The sequence below is a fragment of the Cheilinus undulatus genome, linkage group 10 (genome assembly GCF_018320785.1).
Source record: "Cheilinus undulatus linkage group 10, ASM1832078v1, whole genome shotgun sequence".
Lineage (NCBI taxonomy): Eukaryota > Metazoa > Chordata > Actinopteri > Labriformes > Labridae > Cheilinus > Cheilinus undulatus.
Window position 1 is genome coordinate 20,037,549 of NC_054874.1, and position 19,763 is coordinate 20,057,311.

At 40.7% G+C, this 19,763-nt stretch overlaps 1 protein-coding gene and 1 pseudogene across 1 annotated transcript; both read right to left on the minus strand.

Annotated features, from left to right (window-relative positions):
• Positions 1-788: 788 nt before the first annotated feature.
• On the minus strand, positions 789-4,237 carry LOC121516769 (annotated as a pseudogene).
• On the minus strand, positions 4,144-18,313 carry LOC121516331 (ectodysplasin-A-like). The gene is given in 9 exon segments (XM_041797560.1): positions 4,144-6,056; positions 6,351-6,481; positions 7,191-7,242; positions 7,366-7,397; positions 7,743-7,913; positions 9,194-9,223; positions 11,072-11,171; positions 17,870-18,203; positions 18,205-18,313. Coding segments are annotated over 9 exon segments (1,182 nt in total). The 5' UTR covers positions 18,276-18,313; the 3' UTR covers positions 4,144-5,795.
• Positions 18,314-19,763: the final 1,450 nt, after the last annotated feature.

Here is a 19,763-nt window from a genome sequence, read left to right on the forward strand (position 1 = left end):
TGCCAGATAGGCATTGAGGAAACTATATTTAGACAATAAAGGCTCAGCTAATGAGAGTTCACTTTATGTTGAGAAACTGTCCTATAATTTGCCATATATAGTTTGTTAATAAAAGATAAACAAAGATCAATGTATAAGTGGTTTTTTTACCCAATTATACAGCTGCAATATTTAAAAAGAAGTTATGGATGAAAGTGCCAATTGAAAAATTCCACTTGACCCATAGCATACTATGCAGTTTAAAGCCACTTTATCGAAATTTAACAAAGTATACTCAATGTTTAAGAGTCCATGGCAGCCAGGATACACCCCCTATGTGGTATGATTTCATACCTTTGTTTGTTCCTGACTTATTCTTAGGAAAACGGAAACCGTTCTAAAATAGATGAGAGGAACAAATAAAGAGACAGCATGTGGAGGTGTAGTCGCAGGGAAGCCCTCAGCAAGGTATAAAGAGACATGCTAAAATAGACTGATGAAAGGAGGTGGTAGCACACATAAACAAAGCCCAGGTGGAGGAAGATACACTTTAGCAGGTTTAAAGCTAAAGGACCCAATAAGCCCTTTAGTAACTGCCAAACAAATGAGATGGGCATTTTCATCTAAAAAAATGTCTGTTACATTCCTTATCCTGTCACTGTGTCCTTTATCAGCTTCCCCTCACACAGCCCAGTGTCAGTTTCCTACATCCTGCTACAATGAGCTGCATAGTTATCATCTTTAAACTGTCTTCTTTCAGTTTAGCTGTACCACACCAAAAAAAGGTGGAGTCTGTGTCCAGGCCTGTCTCACTTATACAGCTCATCATGCGGATACAGCTGCACTATGCCTGTGACAGAGCAGAAAAGGAAGCCATTAAAGGATGTACAAGATAAAAAAAATAGGCATTACATATCTCAGGCTACTACAAACAGCATTATAATGTAATACTACATTCCCATAGACTCTGTATGTTGAGTTGCAGTGCCATTCTTTCAAAACATACAGTACCTATAAAAAGTGTTCACCTCTTTGGATGTTTTACCATTTTATTGATTTTGTAAATCAACCATGCTCAATCTAATTTATCTTTTTGACCAAAGATTTTACAAAAAAAAACCTGCACTGTCAAAGTGGACACAGACTTAAACAAGGTAATGTCAATTAAACAAAAACTGTAAGGTAAATAAGTGATTGCATAAATATGCACCCCTTCTAGAATGACCGACCTAATTTGACAGAGGTCCAGCCAATTAGTTCTAGTACTCATACAACTACTATTATTATGTTTAAGCCTTAAGCATTGCCAGGCTAGCCACTATGTTTATGTAAGCTCAAGGTGATTAACACTGGTCTTTATTATGATAGGGTAAAGTCTTTATTATAATATTAATGTTTAAGACTAGTCTGTTATTATAGGCCACAACAGAGGGTATGATCTAGACCTGCCCTCTTTGTAAAGTGTCTTGAGATAACTGGTTATGAGTTGGCGCTATACAAATAAAGACTTATTGGTGTTGTAATGTTATTTTTCATTACAAGAAAACATTTTTAAAAAGCATTTTTATAAATAGATATGTCTGTAACAGGCCACATAGTGAGCACAATTGGTTGATCACCATGAGCACAGCCAGCTTAATTTTTGTTCATTTTTCTATCGGCTAGCTTTAGCTTTTTGGTAATTCTACCATACAGATATTTTATCGCTTTATTAAATTGTAACACTATATAGAGATCATAAAGCATGTATTTAAAAAAAAAATCTTTTGCAGACAACAAAGTTTGCCAGTCTTTGTGCTAAACTCAGCTACAGTATCTCCCTGAATTGCTATCTGCCAGCTAGAACACTTTGCTCATTACCATAAAAACATGACGTTTTTACTCTAACTCTCAATACATGAAAAGATTTTTTTAAAGGCATGATTTTAAATGCTTATTTCTTTAACAGGCCACACAGTAAGCATAATTTGTTGATAGTTTTTAGCATAGCCAGGCTAATCTTCATTTAAAAAATTTATGCTACCTGCTAGCTTTAGCTTTTTAGTAATTCTACCATACAGATATCTGTGCTAATTTTAAATTCTTTATAAAGATCGAAAAGAATGAATACAAAAAAGCTTTTTCTTTCACAGACAACAAAGTTTGCCAGTCTTTGTGCTAATATAAGCTACAGTATCTCCTTAAATTGCTATCCGCTAGCTGGAACCCTTTGCTCATTAGCATAAAAGATGGCATGTTTTTAATCTAATTTTCAGAATCTCAGAAAAGGTTTTTAGAAAGAGCATGTTTCTAAACATTTTTTCTAAAACAAACAACACAGTAAGCATAATTTGTTGATAGCTTTCAGCATAGCCAGGCTAATCTTTGTGTACATTTAAGCTACCTGCTAGCTTTAGCTTTTTGGTAATTCCACCATACAGACCTGATATCTGTGCCAATTATTGATTCTTTATAATGATTGAAAAGCATGAATAAAAAAACTATTTCTTTCACAGACAACAAAAGTTTGCCAGTCTTTGTGCTAATATAAGCTATCTTTCCAAATTGCTATCTGTTAGCTCTAACTCATTGCTACTGGCCATACAGGCATGACATGATGTAATTCTGATTTCTCTTATGAGAAAAGATCTTTAAAAGCATGCTTCTAAATCTGTTTTCTCTGACAGGCCACACAGTAAGGATAACTGTGTTGAAGCTTTAAGCCTAACCAGGCTAGTCAAAAGCACGTTTCTAAATACGTATAACTATTTTTCAAAGAGGCCACACAGTAAGCATCTCTCTGACCTGCAGTGCAGCATGTAGTGGCAGGAGTATGATCTGGCATTTCTTGCAGGCACCTCAATAACTCTGTTGAGGTGATTCCTGTTTGTGTTGAACTCCAACTTTGAATAACATGACCCATAACCGTACTTTGGCTTGTGAACAAAACCTGTGAATTTAGCAGAACATTAGCAGAATAGTTGGAACAAATCAGATGTAAATCAATTTAGTTATGCTTGAATTAAAGTGACACAATACTTGTCCAAACACCAAGTAATAACCATCTTCTTGGACAACAATTCTGTTTTCCTTCTGTGAAATTGCATTTCCTTGCAGTGCAGAAACAGTCCAAGGGATCTCTAATATATTTCCTCTGGGAGAAGGCAAGTTATACTTATTCATTATGACGGCATAAATGGCAATGCTTAAGCCAAAGACTTGAATTTAGTTTTACCTCTTATGTCTGGCTGTTTGTTAGTGTTAGCTGTTAAATACAGGAATGATTTTGGAGCTGGCAGGAGAGGAAATAAACATAATTCTTTAATTTTATTAATTCAGCATACACTGTTTATGTGCTCACTAACAGATTAGAGCGTAACTAATGGACACATTTTCAGTTCTCAGCTCCAACCCACCTCTGCAGCTGTTCTGTTCCCGATTTACCCTCCTAGAAGAGACCTTCAGAGAACTCTGAGCTCTTTGCAAAGCACTTGGCTTCAAGTCCTTAGAGAAAACAAAGCATTAAGAGAAAACGTATTATTGCAGCACTATCTGAATACTCACTAATGGCATAAATCTCAGTAGTACAATGTCCAAGATGACTCCATCCAGTATAATCAGTGACATACCTCCTTTGCTTGAGACATCTTGGCCATTTTCCCATTAATTCCCTTAGAACGTGGCTGATTTAATTGTAGAATTATGTCCCATTGGAGTTTAGGAAAATCATTTTTTAAAACACTGGCTCTGTACAGCAGGATAAGACTAAGACAAAACATAAACGCTGTGAGTTATAATACAGCATTGTAAAGCTTGTGAGATGAGCAAACAGACTGGATGTCCTGAAGTTACTCAAGTTGGTGAGGTCACACATCAGTTAACCCCAGAAACCTAAAATGTTCGGTTTCAAAATCAGTTTCTAAACAAGGAACTATCTTCTCTCTGCTGCTAAAGATGGAACTCATTTAGATTGTATGAAGACTACAGACAAAATTTATTGAATTGTGAAACTTGCAGTTAAAGTAAAAGCCACATTTTAATAAAGACAAAAGGCCTCACTCAAAGAGCATCATTCGTTCTTGTCTGTACTGGTGCCAGCAGACTCGAAATGTGAAAGACGTTTCAACCTTGTAAATCAGTACCACTTGCTGCTCGAACACAAAAGACAGACAATGCCTTCAGACAGAAAATGAAACATTTTAATCCATCAATCAACTCCATTTACAAAAGTATATCCCATTTTATATACAATATGTACAGACGTATAAACAACTATCATTTTTCCACATGTATTCATTCATACGGTTACAAAACAATAGCACTGTAACAAAACATATCACTGATATTCTGCAGGGATGCTGTAGTGCAAATGTGCGCAAAATATATAGTGCTGTTGTTCTGTGAATACCTTATAACTCCAATTTAATGGCTTTTTCTCAGCTTTGCATGAATACCTTATACTTGCTTTGAACATTGATGCCCTTTTTTATTCCTTAAGGGCATCAGTGTTGCCAACTCCTCAGTAAGGAAAGTAGCTATTGGCTGTCCTAAAAGTCGCCACAAGTCGCTAAATGACATCATCACCTAATTTGCATAATCATGGGTACGCATTTAATTGTAGTGGACGCTGTAGGAGAGAGGGAAAACGTCATGAGAGAGACAAAAAGTGAGTAAAAAGATCTTTAAGATGTATAGAACTACAAACGAACTTGCTCCTGTCAATTCTTGTTTTTATAACGTCACAATTCCAACCTTCCTCCTTTATCTGGGCTTGGGACTGGCAAAAAATAACTAGAGAGATACTCTGGCAGAGTAACTTTAATTTTTATTTTTAGTTTATTATTCTATCAATTATTCTATTTTTCTTAGAAGTTTAGCTTTCTTACTTTTGGTTTAGTTTTAAGCCTTATGGTCCAATTACAAGCCTACATCAAATTCCAGTGAAACATGAAAATTTTTAACCATAATATTTATAAATATTTTTTGTATAAAGTCTTCATTAACAACTTTAAATCGACCAAAAAGAGACAACAGAAAAAACTGTTAAGGCACCTTCACAAAGCGATTAATTTGCTGTCTGACATGGGGGCATGAGCACCTCCTGCTCTGACTGCAGCTGAGACCATAGACTGTAGAGGCTGAGACCAGCTGAGACGGACTGCTGTGAGGACTGTGCTGCCTGTGAGTGCTTTGGGACGGGGAGGGGCTGATGGAGAGGAGCAACAACAATACATGCTTTAACGTCAGAGTCTCTTAAAGTCTCCAGTAACACCAGAGAAAGTCGCTGGATTTGACGCTTTTTTGAAAAAAAGTCGCTAGAGGGGTCTGAAAACTCGCTAAATATAGCGACAAAGTCACTAAGTTGGCAACACTGAAGGGCATACAGGGCTTTTAACCCCTTGTTAAACCACTTGTATCTGCTAATGCAATTAAATTAATTAAAAAGGTTGAGTGTACAAATTGCAAATGAAACAGCCTGTATAGCTCGTGTTTTGGAGGTACAAGATTATCATTTAACAGCACTTAAAATATGTAAATATTAAGCATATGTCAGCGCAGTGTCCTTCCTTGTTATAAAGAGAGATGCCGTCTGTGTTGACACAAACTGGTGACTATAAATAGACTTTTGTTTGATGAGGATGTTTGAGGGAAAGTATAACAGTTTATATTGCCCTTTTTAATACAGAAGTGTAAAAGTGAGCAAAAGTCAGCCAGGAGCTCCTCAGGGTTTAAGTTTCCTCTAAACAGCAACAAGACTTTGGCTGAAAAGTTGCCTCTGATTAGACCAAAGTGAGGAACATTTCCCTCTTTGTAAGTGCTGCTGTGGTTTGTAGTTATCAGTTCTGTCCAGCAGATGGAGCCTCTCCAAGCCTGACACTTCCCAAGAAAGTGGTGTGGTTGGTCATGCTGATGAGCGTGTCCTCATACACTATGCGTATGGAGATCCTCTGGCCTGCACGCAGCAGGCTCACGCCGGCCGTGTAGCAGGTGTTGAACTTGCGCTGTCCCGTTTCGATGCTGCATGTGCAGCGCAGGAATGGGTTGGAGTCCACCATCACCTCATAGCTGGCAATGTCGGTGAAGTTGAGGTAGTACACCTGGTGAAGATGGGGGAGACATAAAAATTCACAAGAGACTGAGAGGGGTAGTCAAAACATGATATTTAAGAGCTTGTTTGAAGCTGGAACAGCTGGAATATCAGAGTAGCCAACAAGGGTTTGAGTTATAGACATTCTTATTTTACCACAGGGAGACAAAAGAACTGTTGTAATATATAACTCAAACCTTTATGGATAAGAAAAGCAAGCAAGATTTAAATCTTAACTATAAACTGCCAGTTCTTTTAACTCTTAACAGTAAATTATAAGAGTTACGTCAAGGACCGTACTCACTTCTACCTGACTATATATGAAGTAGACACCGTCCAGCAGCACCTCTAGCTCTCCAGAGCGAGAGTGCATTTTAAACACACGGTGATGGATGGACACCATCTTCCAGTTCCTAAGGATGCCTTCAGAGAGATCTAAACATGTCACAACAAACAAACAAGAGGCACACAGTCATCATAAACAGCTATCAGCAGTGTTTAACTGCAACCAGAGCTCTGTGCTGGCACAAGAATCAACCAGCTGATGATGCTTTTAGTGTGAAAAATAAGAAGATATACTTTATAAATCCTCAAGGGAAACTCAATTTTTACACTGTGCTACACACAGAGGCCAAATGCACTTACAGGCTAATATGCACTGATGGGAAACTATCAGAGTGAGGGGCTGCACATCTAAGAGTGCCAGGGCAGAGCAGGGTTTGGTGCCTTACTCAACAGACATTCAATCATAAATGAGTTAGCATGCAATGATTTACCTCCTGACCCGAGTTATCATGGGTCTGACTTAAAATATAAGCCTGCAACTGTATACTAATCCTTTAATAGCTCTGGGAGTATTTCAGGGTTACTTTAATCTTATAGTACATATTAGTATTATTATTAAGCCTCTAAAGCAGAAAATCATTGTCAGTCTGCACCAAATAAAGAAAAACCTTTAAAAAATGGCTAAATCTGTCATGTTTATTTCTTCTGGCATAAGTCAGTGGTTAAACAGGCATGTGTTTATTAGAACAGTTGCAGACACAGATCTCTGACGAAGGACACTGACAGGGATTAAGCCTGTTTATTGTTCTGTGTCAAACATTGGGGTGTAACTACAAGCGAGAACAGACACAAGGCCCACCTTCTCTCACTTGGATTGTCGTCTCCTGCCCCTGCAAATGAACCACTGCAGGCTGAAAAACACAAAAAGATCTCTGGTGACTAATCTGGATGCACAGTAAAACAAGAGGAACAGCTGTTTCATCAGGGGTTTTGAGTTAGGCAAAAATTTAATTTTAATGGCTGACATACTCTACCTGGAATTCCTTTGTTTCCGTCCTTTCGGAAACTGTGATAATAAAAGAGAGAAAAGGAGATACAAGATAAAATCCTGGCCTTCGACACAGCTGAGAAGAAGAGATGATGATTAAAACAAAACAAACAGTGAAATAGTTTAAAGATGGATCACTGCTATCCCACAGTATGTTTGACAGGCTGCACCGGAGACTCGCACTGAGAAGGCAGTGAGTTCACCAATTTTGACAACCTGAGCCCCCTTCTAGTGTGGGAACGCGTCTGCATGCAGGAAAGTACTGTAATCTAAGAACAAATCTCTCAACTCGTGGGTGTTTTTGACTTCTTTGGCTCGACTCTTGGCTATCTCAGCGCGGATCGTGTCGTTTCTGCTTTATACCTGATGGGCCTTGATTGCCTGGAGGTCCCTGTGGCCCGGGGGGTCCAGGAGGTCCTGCAGGCCCCACAGCGTTGCTCCCAGGAATACCGGGGATTCCAGGGATGCCCGGTGGCCCCTGTGGGCCGGGAGGACCAGGGGGACCAGGAGGCCCCGGCACTGACCTCTTTTTCCCTGCAGAAAGACAAAGAAAAATGTACCATACATGGTACAGAAGTTTTTTTTGGTCTGGACATGAATTTATATAGCCTGAAATTAGAAATTTGGCTTTGATGGTGATACAGTCTGTACAGAAGTTGTACTGACAGTAAATTCAGATATGAAGACAGCAAAGAAGCATGATATATCCGCACATGACTGAATCAGATATGCAGATTTCTTTAATGGACTGCTTTATTAGGTTACATCCTGAAAGTAAGAGGCAGATAGTCATCCAATGCAGTAGTTTTGGGGATCACGAGATTCTGAGAGGGGGTCACAAAATGCCTTAAAAAAAACAGAATATTTTTTAATTATTTCAAATTGTATGTTTTACTAATTTTAATGAAAACAAGCATTAAATAAGTTTCATGTAAAATAAAGTCACGGTGATATTTATGCTGAAATCAAAGTAATCAAAAAAGCTGTAAAAAGTAAGTCTGAACACAGGCCTGCACACAATTTTAGATGGGCCTCTAACAAACCTAGTAAATAGCCTAGCTGTGCTTTATCAATAGTATCAATACATGTGTGTTTTATCAGTAGCATTGGTGCTACCATCCTAAATTACAGTCATCTCATTTGCTGAAAAGTGTCAAGCTATTGACATTAGCTTTGACTGATATTGTTTGTGCTACTTTTTAACCACTTTACCCACCCAATTTTTTCACTATTGTTTCTATTTTTTTGTAAATTTTTGCACAATTTAAAATCATTTTGCCTCTTTTTACCCACTTATGCCACTTTACATGAATTTTGCCAAGTTTTAACTAGTTTTCATCCCTTATTCTACCACTTTATGCCAATTTTAAGATATTTTGTCAATTTTAAACCCTTTCCCCACTTTTTTTTTTGCCTGTTTTGCAACTTCAAAACCAATTCTTGGCACTTTCTGCTTTTGGTTGCCTCTGTTGACCCATCATTGCTACTATTAACCACTTTTTAAGCCATTTTACCCACTTTTCTATCCCATTTCACTGAAATTTCCACCCTTTTTTGCCACTTTAAACCCAATTTGGCCATGTTTGCTTAGTTTTTCCACTTCTGTCTAATTTTCTGCTACTTTTAACCCATTTCTGCTACTTTACAAAAATCCCATTTTAACATCTTTTCCACATATTTTTGCCATTTTTAACCCATTTTAGCAATTTTTAACCCATTTTACTTCTGCCAGTTTGCTGGCGGTAAAGTTTGAGAACCCCTGGTCTAATGTGTATGACTAACCAAACTAAAATGAAGGCCATTCTATGCATTACCTTTTTTCTTCTCTTTCTTCCTCGGTGGTTCTGTAAGAAAGCAACAACAATATGATCAGGCCCAAAATGGTCTCAAACAATTATCATCTCAGATAACATCTCGAATACCCTGCTTATATCAAAAATAGGCTAAAATAACAGACTCAGATGTGTGGCACTGAACGTTTGAGTGGAGGTATGTCAGTCTGTGGTATCTTCTAGTGTAGTAATTTGTAAGTGTGGTTTCACCTCCTCTGTATGAACAAGTGCCTTAAGCATTCACAGGCAGAGTGGAACTGGAGAAGATCATTAGAGAGATACTTTATCCTGCCAAAATCCTTTTCTTTGAATTAAGCCCAGATGGAGAATGCAGATGAAAGTGTGTCTACATGTGGGTAAGTGCATGTGTTTGCGTGTGCGTCTCCCCCTTAAAACACGTGTGTGAGTGCGTGGATGTTGGTGGGGCATCTCTGTCAGTGCTTGAAAGACAGAATGCACTTAGTGTGCATCTGCATTTGTGTATGCAGCTGAAGAATCCTTTTCAAAAAGCCGTCTCGCTGCTCTTGTGTTTACCATGTCATTACAACTACAAAGGCCATTTAACCTTAAAACCTCACAGTTTGAGTCCCCCTCAAACATATGGCCAGTGTTTCTCCTCTGGCTAAATGACTGGATGCATCCGCGTAGATTTCTCTTAACGAGCAGCCCTATCTGGAATCTGGTGCCCGTTAGGAGTGCCCAGAATACACACTCACTCACATGCAAAAAAGGGACACACACAAATACACACACACACACCCAAACACACACATCTAAGGCTGAGATTACAAAAGCCTTTGTCTGTGCGCTGAGAGCAGAGGAGAGACCTGGGAATGATTAGTGTTTAGAGGCTCGGGACTTTACTGATTTATGTAGAAAGTCTCAAAGGTGAGTTTTTTCTTCTAATTTAAACACAATCACTAAACTTCCCCCCAAGTATTCAGTGTCACGCCACAGACATCGGAATGCCTTGTGATCATGCTGCACTTGTTGCACTCAGACATGAAACTTCAAAGGCCTCGTTTTTTTTATTTGCATAGCTTGCATTTTAAACAGAAACTACAAAACCAAATTCAGACACATCAACCTTATGGCTTTCTGTGAAGCCATTGATTACTATAAATCAATTTGTTGGGATTAATGAAACCCAGAAAGCCCCAGATGATAACCTGGCTCCTTCTACTGACTGCATGTTCTACAAAGTGATTTTTATTTCTGATGTTTCAGACCCGACAGATAGCACAGCTGGAATCCAAAAGTCGAGATCTGCTCAGCGGATGGATAAAAAAGATATTCCGGGGACTTCGAAATTATTTTGAGACGAGGGAATTCGACGAAGGGCTTTTGCTGTCTGTTTCAAATTGGTGAAACCCTCCCAAACTCCTTGTTGTCCTTGTTTGCTATCCAAGTAATAATCAGTTCCATTCTGTTTAATCTCTCGCTCTATAAACTAGGCAACATGATGTGGTGGAGCTGCTCTGTTAAGTAGGCACAAAGCAGTAAAAAATCGATTTCCACAAAATGTGAGAGACTGTTAAACTGTTTTCGAATTTAAAGAGCCGTAAGCCCACTGAAAGCCTGTTATTTACACTGTACTGAATCCCCTCCAAACAAGCAGAGTTATGGAAACCAAGGCCCAGCAGTCCAGCTGGAGTTTGCCAAGCACTTCCAGAAAGCAGACTGATGCAGGTGCACTGGAGAGCAAATGTTTGTGGGTCATTTTTTGTCCTAGAAATACAGTTTCAGCATAAAAAACACAAGAGAGGAGACCTGAAAAGCAATTTTCCTTAAGTGTTCAGTCACAAGGTGCAAGGGCAAAAGGCACAAGAGAAGAAAATGATGATAAATCAAAAAGCATGCCTGTATCTGGCTGCTTGCCGGGACTTCGTTTCGCTCGCTGAGTTATCCCCCTGTGGTCCTCCGTGGCATGGAAGTCGCTATTTCTGTGCAGTAACTTCTCCTGGTGGAAAAAAAAAGAAAATATTAATAAGAATGGAAATTCTTAAAGCAGAATATTCATTAGCTTTCAACAGAAATTTCTCCTCATGAATTTATACAGGCCACGGCCAGCTGGTATTAATCCTGCAGAGCCAAAAAAGGAAAAGGTGATACAAGGATTTTAGAGTGAAACCAACGGCCTACAAGTGGCTTTTCTATTCTTAGGGTATAATGTTTGCACAGACACAACTTGGGGCATTTGAAAAGATGTGAGACACTGTCAGGAAGTATATTAATTCGTGGCCAAGTCATTGTCTGTCCCATTGGGGCTGTAACCCATCCTGTAACCAGAGTCACTTTTGTCTGTGTTTGTGTCGTTTGAGACAAGTCACCTGGACACGACTGCTCTAAAATTCACCTTTTTACACAAAAGGAGGGCATGAATTGCGGTTAATGTGAGAGCAATACCCATTCATAGGCACCTGGTCTCAACCCTATTCAGAGGAAGCATGAATAAGCTAAAAAAAAAAAGAAAAGAAAAAGGGATCTGATGGGGCTGCTCTGAGCTCATCCCTAAAAAAACAGGGAAAGCTATGCTACAGCGAGTGGGTTTCTCCCATGGGCGAGTGAATAGCGGGACAAACCGCATGCCTGTGTTCTTGTGTGACTGGTTCTAGTCGTCCTAAATTCACATGAACTCTGTAGGATGTGCTGAACTGACTGTAACACGCCGGAGACACGACAGGCTCCGACAAAAAAAACAAAAAAAAACAAAACAGTATTTCGTGCTAAGGATCCAGAGGTTTAGAGATGCAGAATGTTCAAAGTCGCCTTCAGTTAGGACAGCCAGTTCGTGATCACATCTTTGGAGGATTCCCAGAACCCCGATAGACAGAAAGGGAACTCGAAACACAATAAGACCACCCAAAGGCCTCTTTTCGTCGAGGCTTCGAGCAGAAATACGAGATCATTTTTTCGATCACACTTTGGAGTGTCAGCATAAATAATGGTAGGAGTGAAAGATAAAGGCGCTCAATAGCTGAGGACAGATCAGACAACTTGTATTTGTGCTGGACATCTGCTTGGAGTTTGGATAACTGACATCTCCACAGCAGGGACACGTGCAGCACCTAAGAATGGATCAGAAGACAATAAATAATGATGTTTCACTCATGAGGATGAATCAGACAAGCTCACTGACAGACACTTTGACGCTGTCATTTGGGCACAAGATGACATATTCCGTGTTTCCATCTGTGGCACTGAAGTAAACATAGTTGTTAACCCCCGACGGTGTGAAAGCTCCTTCTCCTGAAAACAGCGTGAACTCCCGGTGCCTCTTTGTGTGGTTTCTGCAAGCAGAGCCACTGAAAGACCATAAGAAGACAGACAAGAAAAGTTATGTTTCCAGTTTTCTCCCATACCTCATCTCAGATGTGGGACACCCCCCCACCCCACCCCCCTTTCCCTGTGGTGAGGGATGAGCTGTATCATGTCAAACACCCCCCGCTGGCTGTGTTGGGCCAGCTCAAAATAGTTAAAATCTACATCCCTGTCCAGCTGCCAGCCATGTCTGACCTTATAAGCAACGGGAATTCCAACCCGATGGAGGAGTGTGTGTGTTGGAACGGTTTTATCGGCACACAGACCTCCAGATGTTCCCGCGAGCAGCAACGTTTGCTGTTCATTTGGTGCGCAGGTGTCTCCACATCTCCTCTCCAGCTGTTGGCATATAGGGGGCTTTTACTTCTCAAAGGATTCTGGGTTGTATGTTCAGGCATATGGCATTACACTTTCGTCTGTTCTGACAGCCAAACATGATTCAACAGCCAATTTTTTGGCCCGAGATTAAGCCCCAGCAGAACGACAAAAAAACAAACAAGCAATCTGCTAGGCTACTAGCAAACGTGTGCTTTAGATGAAGGCTCTGTTAAAAAAGTCATACCATTATACGACTATGAGAAACGGTTTTGCACCCTTGTTTGCTTCATTTCACTTCATTACAACATTTACAGCCTTCAAAGGCACGCAGAGTTACAGTAAATCAGGATGACAACGTGTTGGTATGTATGCCAAGTGCCAACTATTGAGTAAACCATTCTCTTTTCAGCATGAGGGGAAAAATGCTATTAATTAGAGGGCTTTCAAATCTTCAAAGCATGGGGGGGTGCTGTTTCGCACAGAGGACACGATTCCCTGTTGCTCTGTGAGGATATGACTAAAATTCAGTCACCCCAGGGATGTGTAATTTTGTGATCACAAGACTTCTTTTTGCCCTATTAACACTTAACATTACAACAGCATGTATTTTTATCCTTTTGTGTGCTTATAAAACCCAAACTCCTTGACATTTAAGCTGTTTGTGAGAGCAAAATGCCTCTGCTTCAGTATCTCTTTACTGAGCTCACATTCTTGTGGCGGTAACTCCTCGAAATCTTGGACCAGCAGCGACAATTAGTCACTAAATTGCGGTTGAGCATGTGAGGTTACAAAGTTGAGGAGGTGAAACTCAGGGCTTGTGGCTGCGGGTGCCAGATGCAGACTGGGTGCCCATCACTGCTGTGCAAGCTGTGTAAAGCACTGAGGACACGAGGTTCATAAAACTCATGATTCAAACTCCTGGACTGTACAATGACAGCATGTTCTCTTCTTGAATATATCACCCAAAATGAGGGTCCTTACCCCAGCCAGTATCAGACACTGCTCTCATGTGTTTTCAACCATAACTTGGGTAATTTAATAACACCATTCATAGATTGTCATCTAATAAAGCGGCAGAGCTCAACCTAAGGGAAATGTAGCCTGTCAGCAGCCAATCACATGTCAGATTGTTGCAACACTTGCTGGCAAAGTGACTTCTAGCTGAATGCTGTGAGAATTTATTATTTGGTAGATGTTTGTGACTCTGGGCTTAATTTTTACTGGGCGTCTACGCCATCCGTCTGTCAAGACAATTCAGTCATGTATGGAAGATTTTGCAGCCTTGTATGTGAGATGTTTCATCCCCTTCAGCCTCGAGCTTTAGTCACACTTGTGTCTATCCTGATTAGTTCCTGACATTGATGCTTCCTCTGTCTGTTCACATGATACTGATGTTTCACCTAATCAACCACTGGTCACAATAAAAGCAGAAGTTGGTGACAGCCCACCCTGGTGCCCCCAGAGCTTGTATGCTGCTGGGGACTTTTGGTTCCATCAAACTGACTTTTTAATAGCCATTAACTAGACTCCAGATGTTTCAGCATCTGTTCTCTGTGAGACTTTGAAGGCACACATCAGAGGAGAAAATTATTTCATATAATGGTTATAAGAAAAATGTTAGGCAAGAATAAAAAGCAATCCAAGCTAACACAATTAAGTGTTCCATGGGTGGATTTTTATTATGTCTCACTCTCTGAGGTCAGGTGAAAGAGGGTCAGGCTCAGCGCCAGTGACACTTTTCACTCCCTTTTCATCAACACTCCTCATCACAGTCTTGTTCTAGAGCTTTGAGCAACACACACACATACCTGGGAGGAGCTTTTTACTGTTGGGAACTGTGCAGATCTGCTGGACAGCTGGGGTTTACTGCCTTGCTCAAGGGCATGCAGACTGCATGAAGTGTTTGTTCATGTCCCAGGCATGGACCGTTAATCACCACATCATCTGCTCTCATTAAGAAGCAACTGAGAAGGTGTGAGATGTTAAGTGGTACGTAATTTTTAAGTGCATCCCCGCAACAAAGATATCAACGATATGTTTCCATTTCTCCGGATGCTTCAAAAAACACATCCGGAAATTTGTAAAAGGAATACTGCTTTAATTTCTGAACTCACATCTGAGAAAACTGAATGGAGCAGACATCTGGACAGATAGTACTGTTCTGAAAAATGACTACAGCCTTGTTGTATTACATTGAAAAAGCCAAGATCCTAATCTGGGAGTTATAATGACAACCCTTTTCTTCAGATCAGGGTGTATCTAAAAAATTCTGCCAAATTCCAGCACAAAAGTTTGGCCTAAATAGTGGAATTCAACTTCAGCTTATTCTCTTGGAAAATCGTGTAAAAATAAGTGACACGTAGTGGACCAAAAAAGGCTAAAATGTAGATTTAGTTCTAATTTTCTCCTATAATACATAGTTTTTTTTCCCTCTTAGACAAAGTTAAAGCTCCTTTGAGGAACTTTTGCTAGAGCTGATTTTGGTGCTGCTTTCAGACAAAGTGAGATGATTTTCCAGATCTTGACCAAAAAAAAAAAAAAAAAATTCTAGTCTTATTTGTTTCACTTTCAATGAATCTTTGGCAGGACTGCAGCTTCCTTTAAACACTTTGTCTGTCACCTACCCTCTGCCACGGTATCTTCAGGTTTTAAAATAACTACGTGTCATTGTTGAATTTTCTCCCTGATATTCTTGCTTTTTCAGATCATATAGAGGTATCAGTATAAAGTCCAGACTGTTTCAGAACCAGCCAAAAACTCCCCTACAGGAGCTTTAACAATAAAAAGTGGAGCTGTTTCTTCCATAGAAACAGATTTCATTGAGACTGTTTTGTGGATCTTGACAAAAATATCAAATCTTTCTTTGCTTTGAATCAGAACCTTTCAATGGATTTTTGGCAGGATAAACTTTAAGAAAAGACTGTTTCTGCAGCATGCTTTTAATCACCTCGTCTGTCACCTACCCCCTGTCACAGTATCTTCAGGTGTTAAAATAACTACATATTATCAATCAATTTTTTCTCTGATAGTCTAACCTGCTTTTCCTGATCATATAGATGTATCAGTATTAATTTAGACGTTTCACAACACCACCACCACCACCACCACCACCACCCTCGCCCACACACACACACACACACACCCAACAGGTGTTGTAACCCTAGAGGACTATTACATATTTAAAAACTTGCCAATGTAAATTTTCTTTGAAGCTGAACCTTTATCCTATAAAAGGAAGATCTCAGCTAAGCAGGCACCCTCTTTTATGCAAGTATGAAACAATATACAGGAAAATTAAGCCAGAAAATATCATGCTGTTTAGCATGGCTGATTTATGTTCATGGCACTCCAGCCTAGTTGAAAACTATCTGACACGCACTCAAATAAGTGTACAACACTATTATGACATGATGGGCAAAATCAAGTGTCTTCCCGCAGATGTAGCGCATTGAAAGAGTGCATGTGTATCCGTGTTTGTTCCTTTACGTGATCATTTTGGCTTTTGTTGTTGTCTGGGATGACTGTTCCTGTTCTGTTACACTTGTCTGTATACCTGCCCGTCACATCCAATTTCACTGATGCCGCTGAAGTTCCTTTGATGAAGATGTGTGTTAAAAAAATCCAATAAACATTTTTTGCTGCACAAAAAAAAGGCTCTTCAAAGGAAAGCGCTTGAAAAGCTAACAAGTGCGGCTGCTGCGTCCAAATGCCACATGCTCCTGTTTCTGCAACTATGTAAACTGTGGGATGTGTAATCAGAGTTGTTTAATGCAGACATCTGGCACGGACAGCATCACAGCGCTGTTAAATATTTACAGCTGGGCCACAGTCTTTCACCTCATGAAGCGTCACCATCTGGGTTGAATACCAACCCCATCTCGCTCGGTTTTAACCAGGGAAACCAAACTAAAATAAGCTTTGCAAAGCACTAAATGAATAGGCTGAGCTTTCCACTTGTGAAAGGAAAACGTTACAAACACCAAAACCAGCATCTGACCTGTATAATGTTTCCTGTAAAGACACAAACGCCTCCATCCTGAAACAAACTCCTACGGGTGGTGATCATGTTTAGGGGTTCTGCACAACTTCATGTCCAGAAAATACCCCACACAGAGGATCATTTTCTCTACAAGGTTACACAACTGGTGACACATGGGCTAATTGAGTGAGCAAAGTTGAGACCTACACTCGGTCCCTTTGTACTGATGAGATTAGGGAGTGTGTGGAGGTGGTGGTGGTGAGGAAGAGGAGGGAGGGGGAGCGCTGGCTGTTGCCAAAGCCACAGACAACACACTGAACATTCAATCAGGCCGCTGCCAGAAAAGAAAACACATGTGAGACGAGGCTGGCTCAGCTCCAAGTACCAACTGCCCCATCTAAGTCCTGATGAATTTACATCAGCCCCTGGGCTTTGCACCTGCTGGTGATCCAGTTCATTTTCCGTCCACCTGCTGCAGCACACTGACTGACCCGTGTGAGGGGATCCAGCTGGGCAGGCTGCCTAAGGTTTGAACATCAACCTCTGTCTGTTTAGGGAGAACTCTGGAAACAAGACAAATTGGGTTAACTGTGTTACAATTTAGGGAATATAAAAAGCAGCTTATGGAGTATAAGATTAACTGCGTTCTTGTGTTATGAAGGCATCATTTCTGGACCCTTACTCCCATGATATGTTTACCTGAAAACGAGACTTTGGCCAGCTGACAGACTTGAAGTCTATACCTTTGTGCATCTTTGTCCAAGAGGCTTACTCACGCACACGGGAGCCCTACTTCAAAACATATTTGTCTGGAAACTGAAAACTTCGTGACAAGGCTACTGTAAAACAAGTTGCCCAGAAACATGCCATAACAGCACGCAGACACAGAACCTGACACCGTGATACGGGAACAGGGGGACGGACGGAGGTGAATGAACACGAACAGCCTCCATATGAGGAATGAAAACAATGCCGTTTTGAATTAGCTGATGCGGCTATTCGCTTTTAACTATTTCCTTTTATGTTTAGGGGTGTTTTACCTCCTGACTGTCTCCTCCGCGGCTGCTCCAGGGGTCCAGTCGCGGGTGTCCGGGCGAGAGCACAGCCGCCGGGTCAGCCAGGTCACTCCCCGCAAGTGTCAACATGGAGTCCCGCTTCTGGTGGATAATTTCCCTTTTGACTTCGGAGCGCAGGTCCAAATAGCAGACAAGGGTGACAGCGTGTAGACACAGAGACAGCAGGAATAATCCCAAGAAGACGACACTGCTGCTGCTGCGACTCCTGCACTTCTTGCTGCACGTGCAGGGAGCCGCTCTGGGCATCACTTTGTCCGGGAAATCCTCCGCGGATGAACCATCGCATGCCATCATCGGACTGAGCGCGAGGCAGACTCTTTATCTCGGCATAATCGGCTCGTTTGTCTCGCGCGGGGCCGCGGCTATTCATCAACACGGTAACTCATAGGTGCAACAGCAGCAGGTCGGCGCAAACTTCTTCTGGTATCTGTAGTAACAATGGAGACCCGCCCACCTCAGCTGTGATTGGCTGAGGACAATTACGAGCCCAGACAGTGCAGGCCAGAGGTTGGGGGCTGGATACGTCAGGTGCAGTAGTAGAGCGCCACCTAATGGATAAACTGAGCAACTGCAACATGTCACAAATAAAAATAAGATGCAGTTGTGGGAATATTCCCCTTTGTTTTTATCTGTTTGTTGTTCAGTGTGTCAGCACATTTTTGACCTGATTTATTCTTTTATGTGACTGTAAATGGGAAAGTCTAGTCACTGATGTAATTTAAACTGTTTATGCACGTGTTTTAAGCTTTAGACATGCTTTTTTTCACTGGCATGCTTTGTTTGTTGCTTTGTTTTGATATGTGGGTGGCATACAGCTGATTCAAAACTGTGGTAAATATTGAAAAAGAACAGGCGGTCGATGATTGCATCTATTTCATCAAAGAGTGGAAAAGTATTGTGAATTACACTCTTAAACAGATGTTAAACAATTATATTCAATTACATCTGGAGACTGTCAGGCTGGGCAGTATGATAGGAGGCCTGGAAGTGAGTCAAAGTCATGGTGAGGCCAGCGGCACTCTGTGTACAACACCATCAAAGACTCCAAACACGCGTCACTCAGCCGGACACGGAGGGAATTTTGACATTTATGTTACCAAGAAGCCAGCTGAGGACAATGTTTTAGCAAGATTGAATGTGGCACTGTGGTTTCTTCACAAGCAGGCCTTACTTTTGTTGTAGACACTTTGATCTGTAAAGCAGGGAACAGGAGCTAGCTTGCTACGTCCTTGAGATGATGAAACCAGTGCACTGAGCAGGCCTGAAACTTTCAGGGAGCTTGATGGATCACCACTTTAGATTAGTTTTCAGGCAAGTGCCACAAAACATCTGTCTTTATTTCTTTGGGACAAAGTTTGACATTTGAGTGCACTTGACCTACAAAGAGGTGCACTCTTTCATAATAAGAGCTCACCTCGACAGACACAGAGTAATCGCCGGCTTTCCCCTTGTATTGTCGAAGTGAAGTAATAGAGAGGAATGGCTTTTGGAGATCAGAATATGGGTATTTCATCACAGGGAATGTTTTCAGCACAAAGTTGAGGCCAGAATTCATTACAGTATTTCTCATTTTGCTCTTACAGCCCATTTCTCCTCACCACAATCAGTTTTATTCCCGTAACTCATCTGTGGAGAAAAAGTGATTCTAGTCAGCTGCCACTGAAGGGCAGCATTGCCAAGCCATAAATCAATAACGGTGAATGCCAGTGTCCTGATGAACTCAAACTTAAATCACAATATAGCTTTACACAGGAGGAGAAAATAACCTTAAATGAGATCTTAAATTCATATTCTGTATGTGCATTTTCATTAAGCTTCAGCAATCGATCATACATTAAGGAACACTTTTTTCATTTCT